This window comes from Bos mutus, chromosome 3, assembly GCF_027580195.1.
Source record: "Bos mutus isolate GX-2022 chromosome 3, NWIPB_WYAK_1.1, whole genome shotgun sequence".
In the NCBI taxonomy this organism is placed as follows: Eukaryota; Metazoa; Chordata; class Mammalia; order Artiodactyla; family Bovidae; genus Bos; species Bos mutus.
The window spans coordinates 117,981,696-118,009,430 of NC_091619.1; the positions used below are offsets into that span (position 1 = coordinate 117,981,696).

The window sequence follows — 27,735 nt, forward strand, 5'->3', positions numbered from 1 at the left end:
GGAGCTGGGGCTCAGATGTCTGCAGAGACCTGCTGCTCAGCCTCCGCTGGCACCCCCGGGGGAGGGGGAGGCGGCCGGGAGCTGGCCGCTGGGTGGCTGGGGCGGGGAACACCTGTCAGGCCGGGAGCCCCCCCAGCCTGGTGCCCTGGATGGCAGAGCCCAACGGGCCCACAGAGCAGATACCCTGGAGCCGTGGGTGGCAAACTGGCACCGAGCGGGCACAAACTGGAGGGGCTGGAGGAGGCGGCAGTCCCGAGAGGCGGACTCTGTGTCCTCCGGGGCGGGGCGGTGCTGGGGGGCGGGTCAGGGCCTTCCTGAAGTGGGATCGCCACCGAGCCCAGATCCTAGGCCCCCTCACTTGAGTCACTGGGGTTCTCAAGTGCTTCGGGGCGTCCTAGGGCTCTGCCTGCAGTGCATTCCTGACCCGCTGGGATGTCTGCCCTTCTGCCAGAGTTGGGGCCAGGGGACCCGGGCTCTGGGTGCCAGCGTTCCCCGAAGCTGAGAGGGTGAGTCACGGTCCTCTGGGGACCCCTTAGGAGGACAGAATTACGCTCTGGAGTGAGGCGGGATGTACACGTGGGCCAGTCCTCGTGGAAGGGGTGGGAGGGTGTGCAGGGGCCACGCTAGACGGTGCCAACGCGACTCAAGTCCAGCTGTCCTTGCGGGGGAAGCTGGGTGAAGCCGGACATCACGGGGAAAGGGGCGGGGCCGCTGATGGGCGGAGTCGGGCAGAGGGCGGGGCAGTGGGGTGGACGGAGCCAACAACAGGGGCCGGGCCTGGGTGGGCGGGGTCCCCGAGGGCTCCCGGCGCAAGCGCAGTCCCGCCAGCCCCGCCCACTTTCCGCGGCGGCGCGAAGCCTGCGGCGGGGACGCGGACGTGAGTGCGTGCGCGCGGCCGCTCGGGGTCTCGGTGGAGGGGCTGGGGGCGGCGGAGGCGCGCGGTCACGGGCGCCCATGGGGCCCTCGGATCCCACCGCCCGGGCCGATCCGGTCACGCGATCGCGCAGGCTGCGCGCCCCGGGCCCTCCGGGCGAGCCTGGGTCACTCTGCGTGCCTGGGGCGCCGGCGCTTGGTCGTCGGCCCCTGGCTGGGGCGGCCGCTCCTGGTTCCCCGTGGCCCCCGGTGGTCCCCTGACGGCCGTGACCCCAGGCGCCCGGCCCTCGGCGGGAGTCCGGCCCCGAGCTCGCTGCTTACCTGTCCTGCGCTGCCCTGAACAGGCGGGGTTGGCCTCCGCGCCTCCTTTAAGCCTCACCCCCACTGGTGCAGCGCCTGCTGCCTCCAGGCACCCAGGGGCTCTGATCGTGTCCTCAAGGTCATTCGGAGGTGTGACCCCGCCGAGGGCGCTGCCCCTCGAGCCCCCAGGTGGTCTGAGCGCCAGGTGAGCTGGAAGCAACCAGAACACCGGTGCGCGACACTGCTCCCCTCCCCGGGGGTTGCCTGGCGAGTTGCGCAGTCCCGGACCCCCAGGATGGGGGCCCAGAGGAGCTTCCCTCTGTCCCCCGGTTTTTGTGAACTTGTAGCATATCCACAAACATAAGACATATTATTTTAACCAGTTGTTCCCTGGTGGCTCTGTCTTAAAGATTCCACCTGTACATTCAGGAGACACTGGTTCACTCCGGGGGTCAGGAAGATTCCAGGGAGAAGGAAATGGCAACCCTCTGAAGTGTTCTTGCCTGGGCAATCCTAGGGACAGAGGAGCCTGGCTGGCTACAGTCATGGGGTCGCAGGGTCGGCGCCGCTGAGAGATTAAACCACCGTGTGTGTGTGTGTGTGTGTGTGTGTGTGTGTGTGTGTGTGTCTGTGTGTGTGTACAGTCATGGGGTCGCAGGGTCGGCGCCGCTGAGAGATTAAACCACCGTGTGTGTGTGTGTGTGTGTGTGTGTGTGTGTGTGTACGTACAGTCATGGGGTCGCAGGGTCGGGGCCACTGAGATTAAACCACCGTGTGTGTGTGTGTGTGTGTGTGTGCGCGCGCGCGCGCGCGCGCGCGCGCTCACTCGTGTCCGAGTCTGCGACCCCAGTCCATGAGCTGTATAGCCCACCGGGCTCTTCTGTCCAAGGAATTCCCCAGGCAAGAATACTGGAGCCAGTTGCCATTTCCTTCTCCAAAGGCTCTTCCTGACCCAGGGATTGAACCCACGTTTTTGCATCTCCTGCATTTGCAGGTGGGCTCTTTCCTAGCTGAGCCACCAGGGGAATGGCATCTGTCCCTCACAGCACCTTAACTGCTCGTTCCTTGTGAAGGAAGAGGGGCTGAGAGGGAGACATGGTTCTTGCAGATGTTAAAGCTAACACAGGTGGGGGTGGGGGTGGCCTCCGCCAGGGGTGTGCGTCTTGTGACTTCTCAGGGTGACTCCTGCCAGGGGCTGTGCTGCGGCAGCTGAAGGCCTCGTGTCCCTCGTGCCCACCTAGCCCGCTTCTTCCGGGTGGTCCAAACCTCACTGCCACCGCAGCCGTGGAAGCCACTGTGGGCCTGTCTCCCCACCCTGCAGGTGCTGCCTTTGTATCAGCTCCATGCTGTTCCAGAGTCATAGGTCCGACCACTTACTTTGTAGGGCAGGAATGATGATGCCCCGTCTGGTGCCCCGGTGGCCTGTGTGGCTTTTCTGCTGGCGGGCAGCCTGCATTCAGGGAGCCTCTGTGAGACAGAAGATGTGGGCAGGGCCGTCCAAGATCCCTGGGCTGGGCGGCCCGCGAGGGGCCTGGGGCACCAGCCCCCTGGTTCCACGAGGCAGCTGCTCAGCCTCCTCCCGCACTCCTGAGGTGACGCTGACCCCGGAGCGGTACCCTGTGCGGCGGCTGCCCTTCTCCGTGGTGTCTGAGGACGACCTGGCCGCCCTGGAGCGAGTCGTCCCTGGCAGGGTCATCACAGACCCGGAGGAGCTTGAGCCTCCCAACGTGGACTGGCTGAGGACAGTCCGAGGTGAGTGAGGGTCTGTTCACAGTTCATGCTTGGGGTGGGCAGGGTTGAGGAACAGCCTGGGATTCCATGTGGCCAGCGGTGAGCACTGGGTGCAGGAGCTCTGGGCGGCGTCACAGACGCTTTTCTGATGCAGGACATCTGCAAATTAAGATAAAACAGCTGACCGACCCCCTGACCCCCCAGCTGCTCTGAGGGCTGTGTGTGTGTTAACTACTACTCACTTCCTCGCAAGGCGTCAGTTCAGTTCAGTTCAGTCATGTCTGACTCTTTGCGACCCCATGGACTGCAGCACACCTGCCTCCCTGTCCATCACCAACTCCCAGAGTTTACTCAGACTTATGTCCGTTGAGTCGGTGATGCCATCCAACCATCTCATCCTCTGTCGTCCCCTTCTCTTCCCGCCTTCAATCTTTCCCAGCATCAGGGTCGTTTCCAATGAGTCAGTTCTTTGCATCAGGTGGCCAGAGTATCGGAGTTTCAGCTTCAGCATCAGTCCTTCCAATGAATATTCAGGACTGATCTCCTTTAGGATGGACTGGTTGATCTCCTTGCAGTTCAAGGGACTGTCAGGAGTCTTCTCCAACACCACAGTTCAAAAGCATCAATTCTTCTGTGCTCAGCTTTCTTTATAGTCCAACTTTCATATCCGTACATGACCACTGGAAAAACCATAGCCTTGACTAGACGGACCTTTGTTGGCAAAGTAATATTTGCTTTTTAATATGCTGTCTAGGTTGGTCATAGCTTTTCTCACAGGAAGCAAACGTCATTTAATTTCATGGCTGCAGCCCAACGCCTGGGCTAATATATAACAAAGAACCGCAAACTGGGCTCAATCGACTGGAGTGTCTGCTCTCTGTTCTCAGGTGTGGGTAGGGCTCCCTCTAGTGGAGGGTCCCTCCTGCCTCTTCCAGTTCCTGGGGCTCCAGGTGATCTTGGCTTGTGACAACATTTTCCAGTCCTTGTCCCTCCTCACACAGTCTCTCCCTGTGTTTCCCTCTCTGTTCTCTTATGAGGTCACCTGTCCTTGGATTGGGGTACCACCCTCATCAGGATGGTCTCAAGTTTAGATCCTTAATTACATCTGTAAGGACCCTTTCTCCAAGGAAGGTCACGTTCGTGGGTTCTGCAGGGTGGGGTGTCTATACGTCTTTTGGGGGGCCTGTTGTCCCCTCTGCAGCTCGCTTGGGCAGGATGTGGGCCCTGCAAGATGGCCTGGCTGCCCACACCCCCACAGCAGCTTGGAGATTCTCCTTCTGGACCCAGCTTGCCTTCCTGAGAGCAGGTTTCCTGAGGCCCTGTGTAGTCTTCCTGGTGCTCAGATGGTAAAGAATCTGCCTGCAATGCAGGAGACCCAGGTTCGATCCCTGGGTCAGGAAGATCCCCTGGAGAAGGGAATGGCAACCTACTCCAGTATTCTTGCCTGGAAAAGCCCATCATGGACAGAGGAGCCTGGCGGGCTACAGTCCATGGGGTCAGAAAGAGTCGGACACGACTGAGTGGCTAAGACTTTCAGTTTTGTGTTTTCTCTTGAAGTGATTTCAGAGGTAACATGACCTACTTAGTTATAAAAACCAACAGTGTCTTTGTTGCATATTAAGAAGATATGCAAAGAGTTCCATAAAAACATCTATTTCTGCTTTATTGACTATGCCAAAGCCTTTGACTGTGTGGATCACAATAAACTGTGGAAAATTCTGAAAGAGATGGGAATACCAGACCACCTGACCTGCCTCTTGAGAAACCTGTATGCAGGTCAGGAAGCAACATGGAACAGCAGACTGGTTCCAAATAGGAGAAGGAGTATGTCAAGGCTGTATATTGTCACCCTGCTTATTTAACTTATATGCTGAGTACATCATGAGAAACACTGGGCTGGAAGAAGCACAAGCTGGAATCAAGATTTCCGGGAGAAATATCAATCACCTCAGACATGCAGATGACACCACCCTTATGGCAGAAAGTGAAGAGGAACTAAAAAGCCTCTTGATGAAAGTGCAAGTGGAGAGTGAAAAAGTTGGCTTAAAGCTCAATATTCAGAAAACGAAGATCATGGCATCCGGTCCCATCACTTCATGGGAAATAGATGGGGAAACAGTGGAAATAGTGTCAGACTTTATTTTCTGGGCTCCAAAATCACTGCTGATGGTGAATGAAGCCATGAAATTAAAAGACGCTTACTCCTTGGAAGGAAAGTTATGACCAACCTAGATAGCATATTCAAAAGTAGAGACATTACTTTGCCAACAAAGGTCCGTCTAATTAAAGCTCTGGTTTTTCCTGTGGTCATGTATGGATGTGAGAGTTGGACTGTGAAGAAGGCTGAGCACCGAAGAATTGATGCTTTTGAACTGTGGTTTTGGAGAAGACTCTTGAGAGTCCCTTGGACTGCAAGGAGATCCAACCAGTCCATTCTGAAGGAGATCAGCCCTGGGATTTCTTTGGAAGGAATGATGCTGAAGCTGAAACTCCAGTACTTTGGCCACCTCATGTGAAGAGTTGACTCATTGGAAAAGACTCTGATGCTGGGAGGGATTGGGGGCAAGAGGAGAAGGGGACGACAGAGGATGAGATGGCTGGATGGCATCACTGACTCAATGGACGTGAGTCTGAGTGAACTCTGGGAGTTGGTGCTGGACAGGGAGGCCTGGCGTGCTGCAATTCATGGGGTTGCAAAGAGTCAGACACGACTGAGCAACTGAACTGAACTGAACTGAAGAAGATATGGAAGACAAGCTGTTTACAACATGATGACATGTTTAAGCCTGAAATGCCGGACACACTGTGTCCAGGTCCTCAGGCTGGGCCTGGAGCCAGCACAGTCCAGACTGAAGGCGAGCCCTGGAGGGTGTGCTGGGCTCTTGGCTCAGACACGGTGGGGGCCGTGCTGGTGGTAGGAAAGTTGAGTGAGGCTCCAGATCAGAGTGCAGCATCAGGAGCAAGTGGAATTGGGGCGTAGGCGCAGATAACTGGCCGGTCCTGACCTGTGGGGAGGGTGGAGGCGGTGGACGCCCTTCTGCTGGGCGTCTCTACCAGGTTGCCCTTGAGGAAGGTGCCCAGGCCTGTCCTGCCCTCAGAGGCAGCCCCGCCCCACCCAGAGCTCCCTGCCGAGCGCAAGGCAATGTGGTGTCTCTGATACCGAGATAGGAGGGAGGTCCCTGAGGAACGTGGGGGCCCACAGTCCCATGGGCAACGTGGATGCTGGGCACAGCTTGTTCTGCGGGCCACTTGGCTCGAGGAGGTGGCTCTGAGTCCTGGAGCAGAAAGTCTCTGTGGCCTGACCAGCAGGCTCCTGCCGAGGGCGGGGCAGGAGGTTTCAGCTCTGCAAGGTCCCGTGAAAGCAGACCCGAGGCCGTGTGTGCTGACCCTGAGGTGTGTGCGCTGACCCCGAGTGGTGTGTGCTGACCCCCAGGCGGTGTGCACTGACCCCGAGGCAGTGTGCGCTGACCCTGAGTGGTGTGTGCTGACCTTGAGATCTCTGGACATGGACTTGACTGGGGGACCAAGAGCCGGGAGCACTGCTGTGTTTGCGTGTGGGATGAGGGTGCCTGGATGAGGCACTGGGGTGAGGAGGGTGCCTCCCGTTCCTCAAGGCCAGAGGCGCCTTGAGTGAGAGAGGGGACTGCAGGGGAAGCAGAGCAGAGGCAGGAAGGCTCAGCAGCAGTGGGGGCAGCTGTTCCAGGGACAGTGGGCAGACGGTTGACAGAGAGGACAGGGGGCAGACAGCCTCGGGAGGGCCTGCAGGGGGAGGGTCCACTGAAGTTAGGCCCTTGGAGCCCTGGGGATGCTCCTGGCAGGTGGCGGGCAGGATGAGGAGGGCTGGATCAAGGGTGGCCCGCCTGTGAGCACAGCAGGGTGTTCAGAGGGGGAGGGAGGCTGCAGTGGGGGGTGATGGTGGCGGCGGTACCCCAACCCTGTGCGGCTGGCCCTTCTGCCTGTCCCCTTGCCAGCCTCTCCAGGCTGGACGTTCCTTCCCTCCCGTCCTGGGAGCTTCCCCAGAGTTGGCCTCTGATGACTTCTGCTCTGGGCTTTGCTCTCTTTGTAGCCTCCCCTTACTAACACACTGGACCATTTTCTTACCCTTTTCCCCATTAGAAAGGTGACTCCGCGGGGCGGGAGAACTTTGTTTTTCTCTCTGTGCCTGTGCCTGTACACACGGTGGGAGCTCAGGTGCTGAGAAACACGAGTGAATGAAACCGACAGGAGCCTCACGGGCGACCAGGGTCCCGGGACTGTGCTGCCCTGAAGGGCCTGGAGGCCTGACAGCCAACCGCCTGGCAGACACAGTTCATTTGATGAAAAGCAAGTGAGAAACGGCTTTCATAATAAGAAAATAAGCTAGAGACTACAGCCTGATCTCAGAGCACCGTAAAAGTCAGTGACGCAGCAGGAAGATGTGCGAGACAGCCTCCTGTCCTCCTGCAGCCTCTTAGCTGCTTAAAGCACTTTCCGCAAAACTGAGAGCGTAGAGAGAAACTTGATTGTCTTCGAGGCAGTGGTCAGGAATGCCAACAGATAAGGCTGTGACTGGGCATCAGATAACTTGTGATAACCAAGAACTGAGAGTGCACAGCCTGCACTGCTGTGGACAGATGGCCAAGATGATAAATACACGAGGTGGGGAAGGCCCCTTCCTGGAGCAGGAGATGGGTTCATGAGTGCGGGAGAATGCGTGCATTTGGAAGCATCCGCCCAGAGAACAGACTCGGGTGAGGATGATCCACAGACACTGAAGCTCATGGGCGTCGTCGGCTCGCAGGGCGCCAGATGTTCACGTGTCCTCAGGTGTCCCCACACGACACAGGTTCCTTCCCGGGGAAACCCAGTCACTTGCAGTGGAGAGGACTCCAGGCCCCTGCCGCTGAGGTCCCCGGGCCCAGCTCCAGCCCACGGGCTGCCCCGGGCGGGCCCTCCTCCTCAGGGAATCGGGCTCTAGGCCTGGAGGCTGGCGGGCTAGCTTCCTCGGGAGACGGGACGCCCCTCCTGGGTGACCGTGGCTTCTGTCCCACAGGTTCCAGCAAGGTGCTGCTGAGGCCGCGGACGACCCAGGAGGTGGCACACATCCTCAGGTAGGCGCCCTGCCCACCCCACTCCCTAGTCACCAGCGCGGGGCAGAGAGCACGAGGACCCCACGGCCACGCAGGAGGGCCCGGGAGGGCGGGCTGAGCAGGGGAGGGCGGGGCGACGGGAGGGAGGGCCGAGCGGGGGAGGGCGGGGCGACGGGAGGGCGGGCCGAGCAGGGGAGGGCGGGGCCGAGCAGGCTGAGCGGAGCCGCGGCCTCCAGGGGGCGCCGGGCAGCCTCGATGCCCACGGCAGCGGCGGGCACAGGCCTTTTCTTGAAAAACGCTTGCTTTGAGGTTTTCAATCCCTACACGCTCGTGTTTACTATAGAAAAATTGGAAAACATAGAAAGCCATAAAGAAGAAAAAATTGCAAAAGCAAAATTTTCCTCTCCAAGTGTAACCGCTGATGACATTTTGGTTTGTCAGCTCAGCGCTTTCCTGCATGTGTGTGGGTTGTTAAGCATCATCACATTATACCTCCCGCGTCACGGTCTTTCCCTTCCACGTGGCAATGCCCGCGGTCTGATTCCTATTCCACGCCACTGTCGATGCGTGGAAGGTGAGCGCCTGAGAGTGCTCTGTCCGCGCTGCCCTGTGGAGGTGTGTGCAGGGCCCCAGGAACCTGGCGCTGCTCCGTTTGAGCTTTGCTGGAGGCTGGCTGCCTGGCAGGTGGCTCACGTGACACAGGTGGGCAGCCTGCCCCTTGGGGTGGGCGCCCCAGCGTGCAGATCCTGACCCATCAGGGCTCGGTCCCTTCAGATCCTTGCTCGGTAGGAGGCTGGCTGGGGATGAGGTGCTGCTGGCGACTCTGACCTGGCTCTGAAGGGCAATGGGCAGGAGAGGGGTGGGCAGCCCAGGATAAGGGGGAGCAGAGACGTGGGGTGGGGGGCAGGAGGGGCCCTGAGTGCCCAGGGCTGCAGCTGTTGAGGTGAACAGGCAGGGCAGCAGTGGGCGCTCTGTCTGCGCTCGGAGGAGCAGCCTCGGGGTGGCCTTGGCCTCGTCCGTGACCTGGGAAGGCCATGGCCGCCTGCTCCCCCTGCGGTTTGTGGGGTCACTTGCCCCTCAGACTCCCGTCATGTGTGGGGATGGAGGGGACACCCCCTCGAGGCTGTGGCAGGAAGTGGCCTGGCTCAGTGGCGGGAGAGGCTGGGGTCTCACGGCCCTGATGGCGTCCCCCCAGGGTGCTGGCGTGGGAGTCGGAGAGGGCCCTGACCCTGGTCCTCGGTGTGTCCCAGGTACTGCCACGAGCGGAACCTGGCTGTGAACCCACAGGGGGGCAACACAGGCATGGTGGGCGGCAGCACACCCGTCTTCGACGAGATCATTCTGTCCACCGCCCTAATGAACCAGGTCCTCAGCTTTCATGACGTGTCGGGTAAGGCCGGCTGCCGCTGGGCTGGGCTGGGCTGGGGTGAGGGGGGCCTGGGTCCGGGGTGGGGGGACAAGCAGCCACCCCTCTGCCTTAGCCAGTCGCCCAGGCCCCTTGGCCCTTGGGGTGACTTACACCCTGGACTTGAGCTGTTCTGTGGCCCCTCCTGGCCACACCGACCCTTCCTGAGGCCTGCGGGGCATATAAGGGGCTCCACGGTTTTGAAGCTCCAGGCCCCACAACTGTGTAGGTGCCTCTCGGTCAGGACCCCTGGGCCGAGCATGCTCTCTGGCCAGGGCGCCTGGACACTGGGGGGGCTGGGCAGAGCCCCAGGCTCCACCCACTTGATGCCAGCAGCATCTCCAACCCAGATTGTCTCCAGACTTGTCACATGTCCCCTGGGGCAGAATCCCACCTGCACTTGAGGGCCCTAGCCTTGTAGGAGCCCCTCTTCACCGCTCCCTTTAGTGAGCCTGTGTGTGTGAGCCCTGTTCCCCCGACGTGGCCTCACTGGCCTTTCCTCTTTTCTCATAAAGGCATTTTCTGGGGGAGGGATGGGGCACACCCGTTTTCCTCCTCGCCCTGGTTCCTGGGCGGACGGATGCCCCTCTCGGGCTTTTTGGCCTGCTGGGCCCCCTGGGCTGAGCCTGAGGGCCCCTGCGGGGGCTCTGCTTGCTCGGCAGGGGTCCTGGTCTGCCAGGCGGGGTGTGTCTTGGAGGCGCTGAGCCGGTACGTGGAGGAGCGGGGCTTCATCATGCCTTTGGACCTCGGGGCGAAGGGCAGCTGCCACATCGGGGGGAATGTGGCCACCAACGCAGGCGGCCTGCGGCTCCTGCGATACGGCTCCCTGCGGGGGACGGTCCTGGGCCTGGAAGTGGTGAGCTGGGGACACTTGCCGCCGGGCGCTGGCCCTGCTTCCGGGGACCTGGCTGGACCTGCTCCGGTTCCTGGGTTGGTCCCAGGGGGCTGTCCTTTCCAATGGTCGTCATGCAAGGTCTCTGGTGAGACCCCCTGGCTCAGGGGTCAGGTGCACCCTTGCTGCCATGCACGGGCACCCGGGGTGCTGCAGGCCCAGCTCTGGTGCCACCCTCTTGGGCCTCAGGTGGGCAAGGAGGCCACCTCTGGGTGCGGCCTGGTCTCCACTGGGCCCCACCCGGGCCGTGGGGGTTACACGCAGCACCCCACTCTCCGGCTTTCCACGAGGCGATGACGCACCTCCTGCCCCCATGAAAGGCTGCTGTGGGAGCTGTGGCCCTGAGCAGGTTCCCGGACTGTGGCATTCCCCCTGCCAGCTTTCCTGGGGCTTGTGCCCAGAGGAGCCCGGTCAGGCCTCCGTCACGGCTCCAGGGGTTCTCTAAGGCCCAGACCCTATGTTTACCCAAGGAGGGGCCACTTCTGTCTGATGAATCGCACGGTTCCTGTGGCTTTGTTCTCTGGCTGCAGGTTGTTTTTTATTGCAAGTATCTTGCAGGCTTTTGCAAGTTGTTTCACTAAGCTTTTGACTAATTCACCAAACAAGAGTCAAACGGGATTAGAGAGCTTGACTGAGCTCCCTGGGGATGAGGAGTGCAGGGATGGGGACACTGGTGCACTGCCTTTCCCTGCCTTCCTGCGCCCCGGGTGCTCCCTGCTCCACCCAGGTGCTCTGTGCTCCACCTGAGGTGCTCTGGGCTCCGCCTGGGTGCTCCCTGCTCCACCCAGGTGCTCTGTGCTCCGCCTGGGTGCTCCCTGTTCCGCCCATGTGCTCCATGCTCCACCCTGGGTGCTCCCTGCTCCACCCAAGTGCTCTGTGTTCCACCCTGGGTGCTCCTGGCTCCACCCCAGGTGCTCCCTGCTCTACCTGAGGTGCTCTGTGCTCTGCTCAGGTGCTCCAGGCTCTACCCGAGGTGCTCCCCGCTCCATCTGGGTGTTCCCCACTCAACCCAAAGTGCTCCCCGCTCCACCCAAGGTGCTCCCCGCTCCTCAAGGTTCTCCCTGCTCCATCCCGGGTGCTCCCCACTCAACCCAGGTGTTCCCCCCTCTGTCCTGGGTGCTCCCTGCTCTGCCCTGGGTGCTCCCCACTCCACCCTGGGTGCTCCCTCATCCCCCTCCTCCGCCCTGGGGCTCGCTCTCAGGGTGCACAGGGTGGTTTGGCCTCCCCAGGGCAGCGTGGGGCCAGTGCTGATGCCGTCTCTAGGTGCTGGCCGACGGAACCGTCCTGAACTGCCTCACGTCTCTGCGAAAGGACAACACGGGCTACGACCTGAAGCAGCTCTTCATTGGGTCAGAGGGCACCCTGGGGGTCATCACGGCCGTGTCCATTCTGTGTCCGCCCAAGCCCAGCACTGTGAACGTGGCCTTCCTCGGTAGGCGCCCTCCACCAGCCTCCGGGGGAGTCTTGGGTGGCACTGCCTGCAGCCCCTCCCGTTCCTCCTGCCTCTCCCTCTCCCCATGGCCTGGGACCTGGCCTTGGTGCCAAGGTGGGGTCTGGGCTGGGCACACTTTATTCTGTAAAAGGACCGGGCTTCCTGTGTCTCATCCACCCGCTGTTTGTTATTCTTAAATAACAGCTTATGCTGTAGGGTAAAGACCAAAAGGAAGTAAAACCAAAAGAAGATAAATTAGGAGAGCCGGGTTTGATCCCTAGGTTGGGACGATCCGTTGGAGGAGGGCATGGCAACCCACTCCAGTGTTCTTGCCTGGAGGATCCCAGGGACAGAGGAGCCTGGCAGGCTGCAGTCCCTGGGGTCACACAGAGTTGGATGTGTGTGACTTTCAGTGAAAGACACTGAGTGACTTTCATTCCCTTTCACTCACTCATGCCGTAAGGTTCGCAGGGAAGCGGTGTTTGGTGCCAGGTCCAGGGCCGTGTCTGTTCATCTTGGGGCCGTTAGTCCACCTGGTGGGGCCAGCGGCTCGCCACCATCTCTGCAAGTGCGTCGGGGTCCCCTCCAGCTGCGTGGCTTCTCGGCTCCCCTGCCCCGGGGCACCCCGCCTCCAGCCGCTCAGCTTCTCGACTCCCCTGCCCCGGGGCCACCCCCTCCAGCGGCGCGGCTTCTCGACTCCCCTGCCCCAGGGCCACCCCTCCAGCCGCGTGGCTTCTCGACTCCCCTGCCCCAGGGCCCCCTCCCTCCAGCCGCTCGGCTGACTCCCCTGCCCCGAGGCCCGCATGCGTGCTCCCTGTGCCCCTCCTCCCCTGCCGCCGTCCACCCGCGCCAGGCTCTGGGCCCCGCAGCCTTGTCCTGATTCCGTCCTTCTGTCCCTTCCGTCGCGCTGGTCATCACTGTAATTCCACGTTTGCCCTCCTGCTTTGGGCTTTCCCGGCCCCGCGCTGTGAACACATCCTGGTTGCTCTGTCGTGGACGCCTGGGGCTGTGAGTCCCTGTTGAGTCCATGTGAGTCCATGCGAGTCTGTCTGGAACGTCTCCCTCCTCCCCTTTCCCGGAAGCTGGCCCCGGTGTCTGGTGTCTCCCATCCTGTGGGAGCGGCGCTCCTCACGGCTCCATGGTCACCGGTGGCGGGTTGGCGTCCCCTGCAGCCGCCATGAGCGGGTGTTTCTCTTTCTTTGGCCGACGTAGAGATTTCCTCTTTTCCTTTGGTCTTTTATGGGTCCCGGTGTGTCTCCTGTGAGAGTGCGTTTCTTTTTCTTTCTGAAACTTCCTAAACCCCTCACTTCCGGAAGCTTCCCTCCACCCCGTCCTCAGCAGCTGCCCAGCCCTCTCTCCCCCCAGCATGGTGGTCAGACACACGAGAGGACCTTTCAGGTGGTCGGTCTCCACGTGTCGTAACCGCGCGGGTTTCCCTCCAGTCCGGCTCTGTGTTGTGTTCTGGCAGCTTTCCTCCGATCTGTCGCCAGTTCGCTCAGCTCTCTTTGCTGGGGTTCACAGGCCACCCCCGGCTACTCCTTGGCCCCACAGAGTGGGTCCCACCCCATGACCCTCCTCCCTGCCCTCCCCGGGACCCCTCAGTGCCTCCTCATCCCTGCCGGGAAGGGCCGAGCACAACCCCGTGCCCACCAGGTCTTCTTGGCCTGCCCTGCCTGCCTGCACACCGACGTCCATGCTCCGCCTCAGGCGCCTGGCAGCCAGCCCCGGGTGCTGGGGCACCGTGGAGAGCTGGGGTCCGGGAAGTATGCCCTGAATGGCTTGCGGGGCCCAGGGTGTCATAGAGACACGGCCAAGTTGCTTCCCGAGGGGCCGGTTTCTGGCCACGTGTTTGTGACTTTCCAAGTGGCCGTTGGCTGGGCAGGTTGGTTTTGCTGCTTGAAGGGCGGGCTCGGGTGGCCTGTGGCGAGGCCTGGTGCCTGCATGCCAGTCTGCCTGTCCTCTCACCGCGCCCGTTGCAGGCTGTCCGGGCTTTGCTGAAGTTCTGCAGACCTTCCGCACCTGCAGGGCAATGCTGGGCGAGATCCTGTCTGCGTTTGAGTTCATGGACGCTGAGTGCATGAAGCTGGTCAGGCTCCACCTCGGTCTCTCCTGCCCCGTGCAAGGTACTGTCCCTGCCTGCCTGTGGGCAGCGCCCACCTCACCTTTGGCGCCGTTTGGCGTGTGGGCTGATGGAAGGTGCCAGGCCTCCAGCCCATCCGTGGAGTAGAGGTGGCAGGGAGTGCGGCGGTTCTGGTGTCCCCGTCGCTGTTGAGGGCAGGGTTCTCCCTGAGGGCCCTTCCCCTGCAGAGCTGGGTCAGATGCTGACAGTTGTGCTGGAGCCCCGGGGTCTCTGGAACAGCCAGACGCAGTCAGGACCCTCCACCGGCTCCTCAGCTGGGAGAAGTGTCCCCCTACAACGTGCCAGCCACCAGAGCTCAGCCAGCTTGTTCCGACTGAGCCGACGAGCTCGTCACACCTGGTTCTTGGGCCCGCACGCTGTGTGCATCTGTGTGAACCCGCACAGCTGCAGGTGCTGGCGCTCTCGCTCCTGAGACTGACCAGAGGAAGTGGGCCTGGTCTCCCCCCAGGCCGCCCCCACGGAGCCGCAGCCCTCGGCAAGGGCACCGATTTTCCCCTTTCTGGAGGCTGCAAGTCCAGGACCAGGGCTCCACGGGGGCTGGGTGCTGGTGAGGGCCCTACGTGGTGTCTTCTCTATGTGTGAGGGTCTGGAAAAGTGGAGGGTCCCTTGGGGTGGGGGTGGGGAGGCCCCTGGGTGGGTGGGGAGTCTCTAATGGGATGGAGGGCCCCTGGGGGGTGTGGAGGCCCCTGGGGGCGTGGAGGGCCCTGGTGGGGCATGGAGGGTCCCTGGAGGTATTGATGGCCCCTAGGGGGTATGGAGGGCCCCTGGGGGGCGTGGAGGGTCCCTGGATGGACAGAGGGCCCCAGGGGGCATGGAGGGCCCCTGGGGGGCATGGAGGGTCCCTGAGGGTATTGAGGGTCCCTGGGGGTGTTGAGGGCCCCTGGATGCACAGAGGGCCCCCTGGGAGTCATTGACCACGGCAGGCACCACACCTCCGCTCACCCTGCGGTTTGATGAGAGGAGCCCTGTCCTCCACTGCGCGATCCCAGCCCCAGCATTCCGGCTCTGCCGTGTCTCCGGGGGGCACTGTCTCTCTTAAGTGAAGGACCTGTCTTTTAGCCACAGTAGCCAGCGGCTGCTCTGTGGGTGACCCCAGTGCATCGGGAGGTGCTGGAGCCCCCTGGCCCCGGCTGTCCCGCCCTGGCCTTCCCCTGACCGCCGCCCCCTGTTCACCCTGCCTCTGCTCTTCCAGAAAGCCCCTTCTACGTCCTCATTGAGACGGCGGGCTCTGGGCCGGGGCACGATGCCGAAAAGCTGGGCTGCTTCCTGGAGCAGGTGCTGGATTCGGGGCTGGTGACCGATGGGACCCTGGGCAGCGACGAGAGGAGGATCAAGGTGGGTGATGCCCCGCCCCCACTGCTAAAGTGAGAGGGGCTGCAGCCGGGGACCTGCCTGCTGGCTGCCTCACTAAAACACACTTGGTGTCAGGGCCTGTGGATGGGGGGCGGCTGGGCAGGGCGTGGGGGGCTCCCTGGGAGGGGCTTCACCAGAGGGTGAGGAGAGTGGGCCTGGCATGGAGGAGGCCGCTGTCACCGTGCGGGCCTGGGAGCTGGGTAGCCACGGTCACCATCCAGGGACATGGGACCTTAGAGGCTGCAACCCATCCTGTTCCCACCTGGCCCTCTGGTCTGGGTTCCTGGGAGGCCCTCACCTCCTGACCCAGGATTTCAGTCCTGCTCCCCGTCCACCACCTTCCTGTCAGCCACTCTGTCCACTCCTTCCTGAGGCTGGGCTTGCTGGGCTGAGTCCTGGGGGGATGGGGAGATGGGGCCTGAGTCCCGGGGGGATGGGGCCTGTGTCCTGGGGGGATGGGGGCTGAGACCTGGGGGGATGGGGCCTGTGTCCTGGGGGGATGGGGCTGAGACCTGGGCTGCGTCCTCTCTCCATCAGGGCCCAGTACTGGGGCTTGCCTCCCACGCTTTCCTTGTTGCCCCTAAACGCACTCTGTCAGTTGCCTGGGAATGAGGAATCGTTGGGCCTCGGGCCTGAGAGCCGGGCCCTGCCCACTCCGGGCACACGGCCCGCGTCTTCTGATGGAGGGCCCGGCTCCAGCGGCCCGGGCTCCGTCTGGGTGCACCGAGCTCCAGGCTGCTGTGCGGGGCGGGCACGGCCAGAGCGGGGCTCCTGGGCCATCTGCCGGGGGAGGGGTCCCAGCCAGGGGCCACGCTGCCTGCCTCAGTGCCCTGTTCTCAAGCATTGGCGTCCAGGGGCCTGGCGGTGGCGCGGGGTGAGGGTCGGGGGCGCTTGGGCCTGGACGGGTTGGGGAGCAGCGTCAGCTGTGCAGGTGCACAGAGGGGTTGCAGACGGAACGTTCTAGAGAGGCTGGGTTTGGAGCAGTGGGCAAGGTGAGTGGATAAGGGGCCCGCAGCTCTGTGGCCGCGCCGGGACGTGAGGGCTTGAGGAGGCCGCACGGGGCAGGCAGGGCTGCCGGGCTCAGGCCAGGCATGTGGCCAGGCCCCGGGTACGGGAGGAGCATCAGGCCGGGGTGATGGTCAGGGAGCCCAGGCGCGGGAATGGCGCGACCCACAGTGCTGAGTGACTGGGGAAATGCACACACCCGCTGGGCGTCCCATGCTGGCGAGGAACTCAGGGGGGATTATTGCACCGTGGGCTTGTTTAAAAAGAAATGAAGAAAAGGATGTTTTCCCTTACCCAGAAAGCTGCCTCGCCTCGAGGTTTCCTGCGATGTGGAGGGGGGGATGGAGGATGGGGGGGACCAGACGGGACAAGCCTAGGGACGCCCTCCCGGGTTGTCTGTGACAGGACAGGACGTCATGGGGTGCTGGGAAGGGTGCGCAACCATGCTGAGGTCCCCGCCTGTGTCCCCGAGCTCCCCCGCCCGGCCAGTCCCAGGGTCACAGGGTCAGCGCTGATTGTCTCCGAGGGGCCCTGGGTGTCTGCCCTCAGGGGCCCGCCTGGCTACATCTGGGGCCCCCGTCCAGTGTGCGTTCTCAGACGGAAGCCCCGCCCTTGTCATGGCGTGGGACGTTTTTGTCACCCGGGGGTTTCCTCCTGACCCCGGGGTCATCCTGCAGCCCTGCCTGCTCTGGGTAACGGTGCCCGTCCCCCCTCCAGATGCTGTGGGCACTCAGGGAGAGGATCACTGAGGCCCTGAGCCGTGACGGCTACGTGTACAAGTACGACCTCTCGCTGCCCCTGGACCGGCTCTACGACCTCGTGGGCGACCTGCGTGCCCGGCTCGGCCCAAGCGCCAAGCACGTGGTGGGCTACGGCCACCTGGGTGAGCACAGCCCGCGGGGTGGGGGGCGTGCCTGGGGTGTCCCGGGAAGGCCCGCCCTGGGAGCGCGGGCTCGGGGCTTGGCAGGGGCGGGGGCCGGCCTGATCACGGGGGTCTCATGTTTGAGGATGAGCTCTGACCCTGCCCTCCCTCCAGATGAAAGGGTCTTAAAACCAGTTCCCGTCATTATTGTGTGCAGAAGAGTCACGCTTATAAGTTATTGACTCACATGAAGGAGCAATTTCATCCCCTTGATTTTCAGCAGCCTTTGGGACCGGGTGTCTCAAAGCCCCGTCTGTTCACAGGTGTGGGGGTGACCTCTGCCTGGGGCCTCCACTGTCCTTTTCATAAGGTGGGCTCAGTTCCACCTCCCGGGACTGTGTGGGGGGGCCCTGAACGCGTCACGTGGTGGAATTCCACTCTGGAAATTGAGCGTGATTGCTGATTTCTGAATGCTCTTTTTGCGTCTGCTCGGGTGCCGGGCTCCGGTTTCCCGTTGACCCCTGGGGCTCATCTCTCTGACCTGGGGGCGAGTGGGTCTGTGTGTCCGGGTCAGCCCAGCATGACGGGGACCCTTCTGTGTCTTGTCTGACCCCATTTACTGACCCCGCGGAGGAGCTCCTCTGTCCCGCCCTGTCTGGTTCCCTTTGTCTGTGCAGGCTGGAGGTTGGTCTCAGAGTCATAAAGCGACCTGGGGGTCATCTCTAGAAGCGTCTGGCAGGTTGGAATCACCTCCTCTTTGAACGTTTAGTAGCTTGCAGATGAAGGTGCTTGGGCCTGAAGTTTTCGTGGGTGATTTTTTTGAGGAGATTGACTACAACGCACTTTCTTTCGTAACTACAGGACTCTCCGGCTTGCCTTTTCTTCAGAATTGACTGCTCATCTTTTTCTGGCCTTTGTCTGTCTCTCCTAAGATCCTGAGTGTTCTGGCGTTGCGCTGTTCTTATCCTTCGTGCCGTGTCCAGCACTTGCGGAGGGGGACTGTCTAAGTCCGGATTCGGATTGTTTCTTATCTGTACAACCCGAAGGTTGTGAATTCAGTTTTATTTGGGACTGTACCGAGAGCTCTAGGTGGGGAGCGGGCTCTCGGACGGTGCAGAGGAGGGGAGGGGGCAGGGGAGCAGCCAGGATACGTCGGAGTGTCGTGCTGGGGCCAGAAAAGCCCGTGTGGTCAAACATCACAGTGTTGCTGCTCCTCACAAAGCCGGGCGTGCCAAGGCGGTGACCTCAGTGCTTTCTGTGCGCGGGGAGACGCGGGCACCTGGGCTGGAGATCATTCGTTCCGCGTGGCTCTTGCCGGTCCTGGGCCAGCGTGCGTCCTGGTTTCCGCGCAGGGCGGTGGGCGCAGGGGCTGACGGCCGGGTCCTCGTAACTGGAAGGGAGGGGACGGCCCCGTCCACACCTCCGTCTCTCTTGTTCAGGCGTTTATCGATTCCGCAGCCTCTCCAGAGAGTCAGCGCTGGGCTTGCTGGGCTTCTCCGTGTGGGTTTTCCGTTGGGCGCTTTTCTCGCTATTTCGTCTCCACCTTCCGGCATCACCGCTGCTCTTCTGACTTTATAATGAAGTACGTAGCTCACTGATTTTCAGCCTTTCTGCTCTTCTGTGTATTTAAGTTTCCCTCCGTGTAAGCACACAGGTGGTGTTTGCTGGTTTTAGAAAGTACCTGTTTCTTGCCTCCTCAGACTTGGCAGCATCCAGGAGCGCCCACAGGACTCACGAGGGCCAGACCCGGCTCCAGGCCCTTGTGTCCTGTGACCGAGGCGCTGGCCCTGCACGCCCGGTACTTCAGCTCGCTCTGGGCGTCTGCTGCCCTGGGCGCTCGATGCCACCCCTCTACAGAGGACTGGGTCGGGGACGGCCGGGTGCCTCCCTCTGTCCCGTCTCTGCCACTGCCCGGGTGCTTCCCGTGTCTGAGGGTGCTCTCGTCATCTTTAAGTTCTGAATGCTTTCTGATTTCCCTCATCATTGCTTCTTTGACCCGCGAGGTGGGCAGAACTGTGTATTTTAACTTCTAAACATGCAGGACTTTTCCATCCACTTGAAGGCCGTGGGCTTGCTGTTGACCATGCGGTGGATGGAGGACTGAGTGGAGCACGCCGCTGGTGGAAGTGTGGTCCCTGCCTGGGGCGCCGCCAGTCTCCCTAGCTGTTTGCCAGGTGCTGAGAGCAGACCCTCTGGATCCCGTCTGCCCTCTGTGCTGCCGGCGGCCCGAGTCCGCTTAACTGTCAGCTGCCGAGCGAGCCCCCACCCCTGCAGTAAGGGTGGGCCCCCTTCTCCTGGTGCCTTGGCTGCTTCTGAAGGTGGACACCTGGGTTGTCCGTTTGATGCCTAGAGCTCGGTCTCTGTGCGCCAATGCCAGATCAAATCTCAGAGGCAGAGTTTGGGGTGAAGGAATAAAAAGTAGATTTATTGCTTTGCCAGGCAGGGCTGACACAGTGGGCTCCTGCCCCCAGACTGTGTCCCACGCTGGGAGGGTCTGCTGAGGAGTTTATGGGGACGGTGCAGGGCAGGGTTGATGATTGATAAGGACCAGGGTGTGAGCCGGGCCTGCATTCCTTTAGCCTGGCGTCAGGTGTCTCCTGAGCTTCTCCAGATTAGCAAACTGGGATCCTCTGTGGAAGGAAGAACCTGACAGCTTCCACTTATAGGGGCGCTTAGTTCTGTAAAGCTCAAAGATACTGTCATATGCGTCCCTTGAGGTGCAGCTGAAACCACGTACCTCAGATTGGGACGTGAACCCATGTAGTGGGGGCAGGGACTCGAACCCAGTCAAAATCCATGGTCTTTTCTGTCTTGTTTTTTCAAGTTGTTTTCACGTGTGCTGTGTGACTTTTGGGTTTCCCCATTGGCTCAGCGGTAAAGAGCCCACCTGTAGTGCAGGAGCGGCAGGAGCCACAGGTTCGATCTCTGGGTCGGGAAGAGCCCCTGGAGGATGGCCTGGCAACCCACTCCAGTATTCTTGCCTGGAGAATCCCAGGGACAGAGGAGCAAACTAAATATAGTCCATGGAGTCACAAAGAGTCGGACCTGAGTGAGCAGCTAAGCGTGCAACATGCGTGTGATGTTTAAAAGCTATTGATTTACTTTGGGCTGTGCTAGGTCTTCACTGCCGTGTGGGCTTTCGCCAGGTGTGGGGAGTGGGCTGCTCACTGCAGTGGCTTCCTTGTTGCAGAGCACAGCTCCAAGGCTGCCTCTGGCGCGTACAGGCTCAGGAGCTGCGGCCCTTAGTTGCCCTGCGGTGTGCGGAGTCCTCTGGGACCGGGGACCAAGCCCACGTCCCCTGCGTTGGCAGGCAGAGTCTTAATCGCTGGAGCACCGGGAAGTCCACCTGTGGTCTTTTAATTAAGATCGCACACCTGGTCTCAGGACTTAATGACGCTCAGGTTCTTGATGCCTCGTTGCAGAAAGGATTCAGTGGGAGACAAAACGGTCGGTAAGAAGCGGGTTCATTTAGAGAGGGACACGCTGCAGTGTGGGCCACCTCAGAAGGGGAGAGCCAGTGTGTTTTAGGTGAGTAATTTCATAAGCTAACGAGTGGGAGGATTATTCCAGCTGTTTTGCGGGAGAGGCGGGTTTCCAGGAACTGGATCACGGCTGACCTGTTGGTCTCTGTGGGTCGCCCTTGGACCTGTTGTGCTGGTGGGCCAGTGCTGACGTGTTGCGATGACGTGTACTGAGGCCCAAGGTCAGGTGGAGGCTGACGCGTAGTCATTTTGGGCCCATCTGGCTCTGATCGTTCCAGGCCATCTCATTCTGTTAAAGGTCGTGCCCGCGCCCTGCCCCTGCCGCTCTATTGTTCTTGCCTGCTCCTCCCTGTCTCTGCACCCCTCCCCTCCCTGGTTAGCAACTGTTCCAGTCTTCCCTTTGGAGCTCAGGGAAGGTCATGGAGGCTGAACAGAGAGACCCCACAGGGTCCTGCTCAGTTTCAGGTAGTTAGACTTGTAGGGCATTTTAGCAAAGAACAGTACCTCTTTGGAGACAGCATGGATGAAGGAAGAGGATGGACGTTCAGGGGCAAAGCCTGGAGCTGTCCCGGGTGGCGACCCTGCCCTTGCCTGGGGCACCTTTACACGCTCTCGTCCTGCTTCCAGGTGGATGGAGGGCAGGGGGCTATTCTGTGTCTCTTTCTTCTCAGTTGCCTTCAGCTCAAAATAATCCTTATGCCAAAGTGGCCTGTTTTGAGGTGGCACGTTTTGCTGCCCTTCATTTATGGAGACTGTACAGTGACCTGGTTGGTCTCACTTTGGGCCTTCTATTTGTCCCCATTTCTTCTATTTTTTTTTACTCTGATTTGTTACCTTCTTTGCCAACAAAGGTCCATTTAATTAAAGCTATGGTTTTTCCAGTAGTCATGTATGGATGTGAAACTTGGAGTATAAAGAAAGCTGAGCACCAAAGAATTGATGCTTTTGAACTGTGATGCTGGAGAAGACTCTTACAAGTCCCTTGGACTGCAAGGAGATCCAACCAGTCCATCCTAAAGGAGACCAGTCCTGGGTGTTCTTTGGAAGGAATGATGCTAAAGCTGAAACTCCAGTACTTTGGCCACCTCATGCAAAGAGTTGACTCATTGGAAAAGACTCTGATGCTGGGAAAGACTGAGGGCAGGAGGAGAAGGGGACGACAGAGGATGAGATGGTTCGATGGTATCACCGACTCAATGGACATGAGTTTGAGTAAACTCTGGGAGTTGGTGAAGGACAGGGAGGCCTAGAGTTCTGCAGTCCATGGGATCGCAAAGAGTCGGACACGACTGAGCGACTGAACTGAACTGCTTTACCTTCTTTTGGTTGGTGTTTTATCTCATAGAGTTTGTTTCCATTTACTAACAGGAAACTGTGCCCCTCTGATCTCCCAGCAGTATCCCTAGAACTGTGTCTTTATCAGGGAGGTGGTGGTGCTGTTGTTGCTTAGTGGTGTCCGGCTCTTTGTGACCCCCTGGACTGTAGCATGCCAGACTTCTCTGTCCTCCACTGTTTTCTGGAGTTTGCTCAGATTTGTCGGGAGCCGCGTTAGGCGTTACTGACAAAATGGAGGCACGGCCCCACCCCCTCTCTTTGTCCCGCAGGCACGGACCCGGGATGAAGGAGTTAGGCCTTGTGATTCTGACTTGTCTTTTCCTCTCCTCGGCTGAGTTGACTGAAAAGAAGTACTAAGGTGCTTATTGTTCTTGAGAGGAGCATGAGAAGGCGCACACCGCCTTCTGCAGCTGTGCTCAGAAAATAATTCATTAAGTTAGTCATTGACATTTGTTTGAGGACTTTTACAAAAGAGTGTTCCAGGGTGAGCACGTAGGCCGCAGCTTGAGGCCACGGGAGGGATTGCTATCTGAAGCCTACTTGTGAGGAGAATGTTTATGGTAAAGGAGTTTACTGAATTTAGGGCTTAGAAATAATTACAATAGTTAGAAGTTAAAGATTTAAGGAATGTTGGAATGTTAGCATATTTTACTATAGCTTATAGAGGTTAGGAATTTTAGAGATACTATAGCTAGAAGCCTTTTTAAGAGATAGTGAGCTCGGGATGTTAGGGGCAAACAGGATTTAGAAAGATAAGAAATAAACTGAGGAATGTAGTATGAGTTACAATGTAATCACAAGTTAACTATAGGACACATTAGAGGATGTAGATAATAGATGGTAAAGCTGATTCCTAGAGAATCACTGAAGCAGGAACTCTGTTTGAAGGGCAACAATGATTTATGGAGATAATAAATCTGGGTGAGAGAGAACTGAAAATGTCAAACCTCTGACCTAATGTTTTTGTAAAAGTACAAAAGAGAATCTTAAACTTGAAATAAACAGGCAGTCCAAGAAAACCGAGAGGCTGTCTCATTTCTCACCAACACCACTCACTCCTTCAGGTTGAATCCCTGGCTGCTGGAGCTGGACTCCAGCACAAATTCATGTCGTTTGAGTTGGTGATGCTATCTAACCACCTCATCCTCTGTCGCCCCCTCTCCTCCTCAGTCTTTCCCAGCATCATAGTCTTTTCCAGTGAGTCAACTCTTCTCATTAGGTGGCCAAAGTATTGGAGTTTCAGCTTCAGCATCAGTCCTTCCAATGAATATTCAGGACTGATCTCCTTTAGGATGGACTGGTTGGATCTCCTTGCAGTCCCAGGGACTCGTAAGAGTCTTTTCCAGCAGCACAGCGTGAAAGCGTCAATTCTTCAGTGCTCTGTTTTCCTTATGGGCCAGCTCTGCCATGTGTACATGACGACGGGAAAAACCAGAGCTTTGACTATAGGGACATTTGTCAGCAAAGTGATCTCTGATCTCTAATACACTGTATTTGTCATAACTTTCCTCCAAGGAGCAAGCATCTTTTAATTTCATGGCTGCAGTCACCATCTGCAGTGATTTTGGAGCCCCCCAAAATAAAATCTGTCACTGTTTCTACGTTTTCCCCTCTATTGGCCATGAAGTGATGGGACTGGACGCCATGATCTTATTGAGTTTCAAGCCACTTTTTCAGTCTCCTCTTTGACCCTCATCAAGAGGCTCTTTAGTTCCTCTTCACTTTCTGCCATCAGAATGGTATCATCTATATATCTGAGGTTGTTGATATTTCTTCTGGCAAAGTTATCAGGGTGGTCCTACCTTAAAAGAGTTGGAGATTAATCAGTATCACTCTTGATAATCAGTATCAAGAGGGTCACTCTTCCCAAACAGTGTGGCAACCTGTGTGTCAGCCTGGCTGGGCTGTGTGCCCAGATGCTTGGTCAGACGTCAGTCTGGATATTGTTGTGAAGATAGTTTTAAGATGAGATTAGCATTTATCCACAGACCTTGAGTAAAGCAGGTCACCCTCCCATGTGGGAGGGTCTCGCCTGATCAGCTGAAGGCCCGGGCCATGGGACATGGACATCCCCCACGGAAGAGGCCTTTGGACTGGAGCTGCAGTCTCAGCTCGTCTCTGGGTGTCCACCTGCTGGTTGGCCCTGTGGATGCTGGGCTAACCATGTCCCCACAGTCATCTGGGCCAGTTCCTTACAGTCAGCTCTCTGTCCCCCACCCCTGGACACCACTGCTCCCCTGAGAGCCTGGCCAGTCCTCGGAGCAGGGAGCCTGGGGCCCTGTCCCTTGGGCGCCGTCACCCGCGCCGGGTCGCTGTGTCTGGAGCGTGCCCCAGTGCCGTGACATCCCAGCCCTGGTGGCGGTGCTGTTGTTACTGCCGTGTGAGCCCGTGTCTGAGCAGACTCACCCACACTGCGGGCCCGTCTTTGGCCTGGTGTCACAGCCCTGCCTTTAGAGAGTCCTGTGGTCTGGGAAGGCAGGTGGCCGCATGCCATGGGTTTTATGAGCCTGCTCTTCAGTGGTTTCTCCGCAGTGAACTCTGAGACTCTGGTCTGACAGCCCTGTTCTCTGCAGAGTGCAGGCGTCACTAACTGCTGTCGGCAGGTGGCCGGGGACCAGCGGGGCTCCACGGAGAGAAGTGCGCTTTAAGATCTGTCCTTTGTCCTGGAGTTCCTTGGCTTCTCTCAGCGTTGTCTGGGTGGGTCAGTGTCTGTCAGCTGGAGTCCGTGGGCTCTGCTTTCGGACACTGCTCCCCTGCTGTCCCTGTGGATACCATCTCCCTGCCCCCCAAGCATCCCCCGCAGGCTTACGGCGCGGCCTGTCTCTCCCATCCGCGGGCCCAGATCTCTGCGTGCTTGTCTGCTTTCCATTCTGCTACATCTCTCTCTGCTCGTTGACATTTCAGTGACCATCTTTTTCGTTTCTAGAAGATTGAACTGGATATTTAAAAGCTTTCTCTGGTCTGTGTTTTATATTTTTTGCTCATGTTTTTTTAAACACATGAACCATTTATTTTCTCTTTTTGGAAATCACTGGATCGCAGGTCTTCGTGGGTCTTGGTCATCATGGTTTCTCTTCTGTGTGTTTGTAATTTTTGTCTTAGACTTTGTGTGGTGTGTGTGTGTGTCTTAGGCTTTTATCTGTGGGGATTATTGGAGGCTGAGTTGGAGGTAATTTGCTTGCACAAGGAGTGGGGAGGGCCCTGGGGCCATGTGGATCCCCCAGGCCCCTGCAGGGGGTGTAGGTGAGTATCAAAGGAGCCCAGCTTCTCTCTCTGTAGTGCTTCGCTTGTTTTCAGAGCCTTCACCCCAGGTGTGCTGTGGGAACCACATTTGGTGGGAGAGGGGTCCCTGGTTTGCTCCCTACGTTTGACAGATGTGCATGGGGGAGGGGGCATAAGAAGTCCCAGGTCATAGGTTCAGTGGTCCAAGGTCACTGGGTCAGAGGCTGCAGGTCACCCGGTCAGAGGCGTCCTGGGTGCTGGGGGACCCGGGTCTGCGGCGGCCTCAGTGGTCCAGCTGGGCTCGCGCAGGTTGGGCGGATGTTTGTCCGTCTCAGGCGGGGGCCCTCGGGGAGGGGGGTCTGTGCGGGTGGGGTGGGGGGCTGGGGAGAACTCGGAGAGAAACGTGTGTGTGGCCAGGGGCGCTGCGACCCCCGGAGGAGGGGAGTGAACACTGCCAGGTCAGCGGCCAGTGGTGTGAAGGGCGGCGGGGTGGGGCTGGGGGCTCTTGGGAGTGGGGGCCTCGGGGAGGAGAGGGCCTCAAGGGGCAGAGGAGGCCCTGCTGACCTGCGCATCCCTGTCCCTCCAGGGGACGGGAACCTGCATCTCAACGTGACGTCTGAGGCCTTCAGCGCGTCCCTGCTGGGCGCCCTGGAGCCCTACGTGTACGAGTGGACAGCGGGGCAGCGGGGTAGCGTCAGCGCCGAGCACGGCCTGGGCTTCAAGAAGAAGGACGTCCTTGGCTACAGCAAGCCCCCTGAGGCGCTGCAGCTCATGAGGCAGCTCAAGGCCCTCCTGGACCCCAAGGGCATCCTGAACCCCTACAAGATGCTGCCCACCCACGCCTGATGGCCCCCTGCAGCCAGACTGGGGGCCTCCATCCGGTTTTGGTGTTGCCCATGGGGTGGGCCCACAGAGCCTCCAACCTGCAGAGCCTGCAGCAGGCTGGATGACTGACCGCTTGGTCCAGGGGGCTGGAGCTGGCCCCGTGAAGCCCAGGGCACGTGGCTCTCTTGGCAGGAGTCTTCTGGAGCCCTGCTGTTCTATTGGGTGGACAGAGAGCTGTCCGTCCACTATGACTGCCCACTGGACAGACACTCCACCCCTCCTCAGGTCCTGGATAGGCCAGGTGGGCGCACGGTTCTGCCCACTCAGGGTCGACCAGGTCACCCCTGCTTGCCTGTGGCCTGTGGGATCCTGCCTTGTGGGGTATGTCCCTGAGAGGGCGGTCATCCCACTGGCCCCCCACTTGGTACAAGCCTCTGAGGGGCCCTGGGCAGGGGGATGAACTCCATATGGGTAACGGGGCACCGAGGCGGGTCCATTTGCGCTCTGACCAGCAGAGCTGAGACATCGGGCACTTTCTGGATGACAGCTGGTCCCCTTTGAGCCGGAGGAACAGGCGTGCCCGCCCTGGGTACGTCGCGTCCCTGTTTGCTAGAAGGCCCGGCGGTTCAGAGGCCAGCCACCCGTTTCTCGCACTTGCTGTGACGCGTCCATGGAGATGTCTTTCCGGTTCTGCTCTGACCACAAAAGTCAGTAGTGCCAGGTGAGAAGCCCCGCCAGCCACAGGCATCCTGCCACCCCGAGCGGGCGCTCCCCCGGGGCAGCTGCTGGGGCTTGGAGACGGTCTGAGAGGCTGCAGTCGCCTTCTTTCTGGTGCCGTGAGCTTCCAATAAAAATGTAATTAACCAGCATCCTCTCCTCCCTTTTGTTCCTAGGAAAGTGGCCTCACAAACTGGGTGAAGGGCCCGTGTACTGCGTTCTTGAGCGCTGGAAATTCAGGGCCCTGGGGCCTGACCACCCGTGTGTGGGGGCGTCCCTGCACCGGCGCCTGGCCCCATGCCATGTCCGCCGTCCCCCACTGTGTGACTGGGAGGCCCGCCTCATCGGCCCCTGAGGTGTGGCCTCTCGTGGCTTCCTAACGTTGCCAGAGGCGGTCAGGTCCTGTTTGCAGTGTGCAGTGGGGGCCGTTGTGCAGAGACCTCCCATAAGAAGTGTTAGGACTCAGCAAGTTTATTTTAGAGAATTAAAGTAAAATGCATGAATTATTAGAAGGCTTAACACTTGGAGGCATTTTCTGCTACAGTAACAGCAGGGCTTTGAGAAGGTGGCTTAGTGACTGGGGGTGGGAGGCAGCAAATGGCAGGGGAAACCCCTGCTTCCTTGCAGGACAAAGCTGGCCCACTTGAATGTCAGAAAGTGAAGCGGCAACCTCTGGCCCTGCAGTTTGCCGCTGGGACTCACCCTGCAGCGTTGACCTGTGTACGTACACACGGCACATGAGCGCACGCGACACACGAGCACGCACTCGGCTCACGGGCACACGTGGCGGTGGGCTGTGCCCCCAGGCCATGCACGAAGCGCCGAGTGCAGCTGGGGTTAGTCAGCGGCTGGTCGCTGGCCGTGCGCCTGTTGAGGAGGAGGCGAGCGTGGCCCTTGAGGCCCTTGGGGAGAGGAGGGGACGGAGGGCAGCTCACTGCTGCTTCCAAGAAGGACGCAGACCCTTGGACGCCAGTTCCAACAGAACCTTCCTGCGTGGAGACCGTGGCGGGGCCTCACTTTGCAGAGGCTCTGGAGGTGGGGTCCGGAGTGGGGGAGATGTCGTTGTCTATACTTCGAGAGGCTTTGCCTTCT

At 59.6% G+C, this 27,735-nt stretch overlaps 1 protein-coding gene across 7 annotated transcripts; it reads left to right on the plus strand.

The window, feature by feature from the left end:
* The first annotated feature begins 324 nt into the window (after positions 1 to 324).
* On the plus strand, positions 325 to 26,795 carry D2HGDH (D-2-hydroxyglutarate dehydrogenase). Of its 7 annotated transcripts, none has more exons than XM_070368687.1 (10): positions 325 to 506; positions 2,495 to 2,925; positions 7,937 to 7,994; positions 9,224 to 9,363; positions 10,041 to 10,234; positions 11,534 to 11,702; positions 13,682 to 13,825; positions 15,035 to 15,177; positions 16,918 to 17,083; positions 25,688 to 26,795. In XM_070368687.1, exons 1-10 carry the CDS (start codon positions 433 to 435, stop codon positions 25,945 to 25,947), a joined length of 1,779 nt encoding a protein of 592 aa, XP_070224788.1. In that variant the 5' UTR covers positions 325 to 432; the 3' UTR covers positions 25,948 to 26,795. The 7 variants fall into 7 exon arrangements, with proteins under 7 accessions (XP_070224788.1, XP_070224789.1, XP_070224791.1 ...); XM_070368688.1 differs by having other exon boundaries at positions 326 to 506; positions 2,558 to 2,925; XM_070368690.1 differs by lacking the exon at positions 325 to 506 and adding an exon at positions 824 to 877 and having other exon boundaries at positions 2,558 to 2,925.
* Positions 26,796 to 27,735: the final 940 nt, after the last annotated feature.

Coding starts and splice junctions, on each gene's coding strand:
- D2HGDH (XM_070368687.1), top strand. CDS start 433: ATGTCTGCCCTTCTGCCAGAGTTGGGGCCAGGGGACCCGGGCTCTGGG. Junction 2,926..7,936: donor CTGGCTGAGGACAGTCCGAG/GTGAGTGAGGGT, acceptor TCTGTCCCACAG/GTTCCAGCAAGGTGCTGCTG. Junction 13,826..15,034: donor TCTCTCCTGCCCCGTGCAAG/GTACTGTCCCTG, acceptor CTGCTCTTCCAG/AAAGCCCCTTCTACGTCCTC.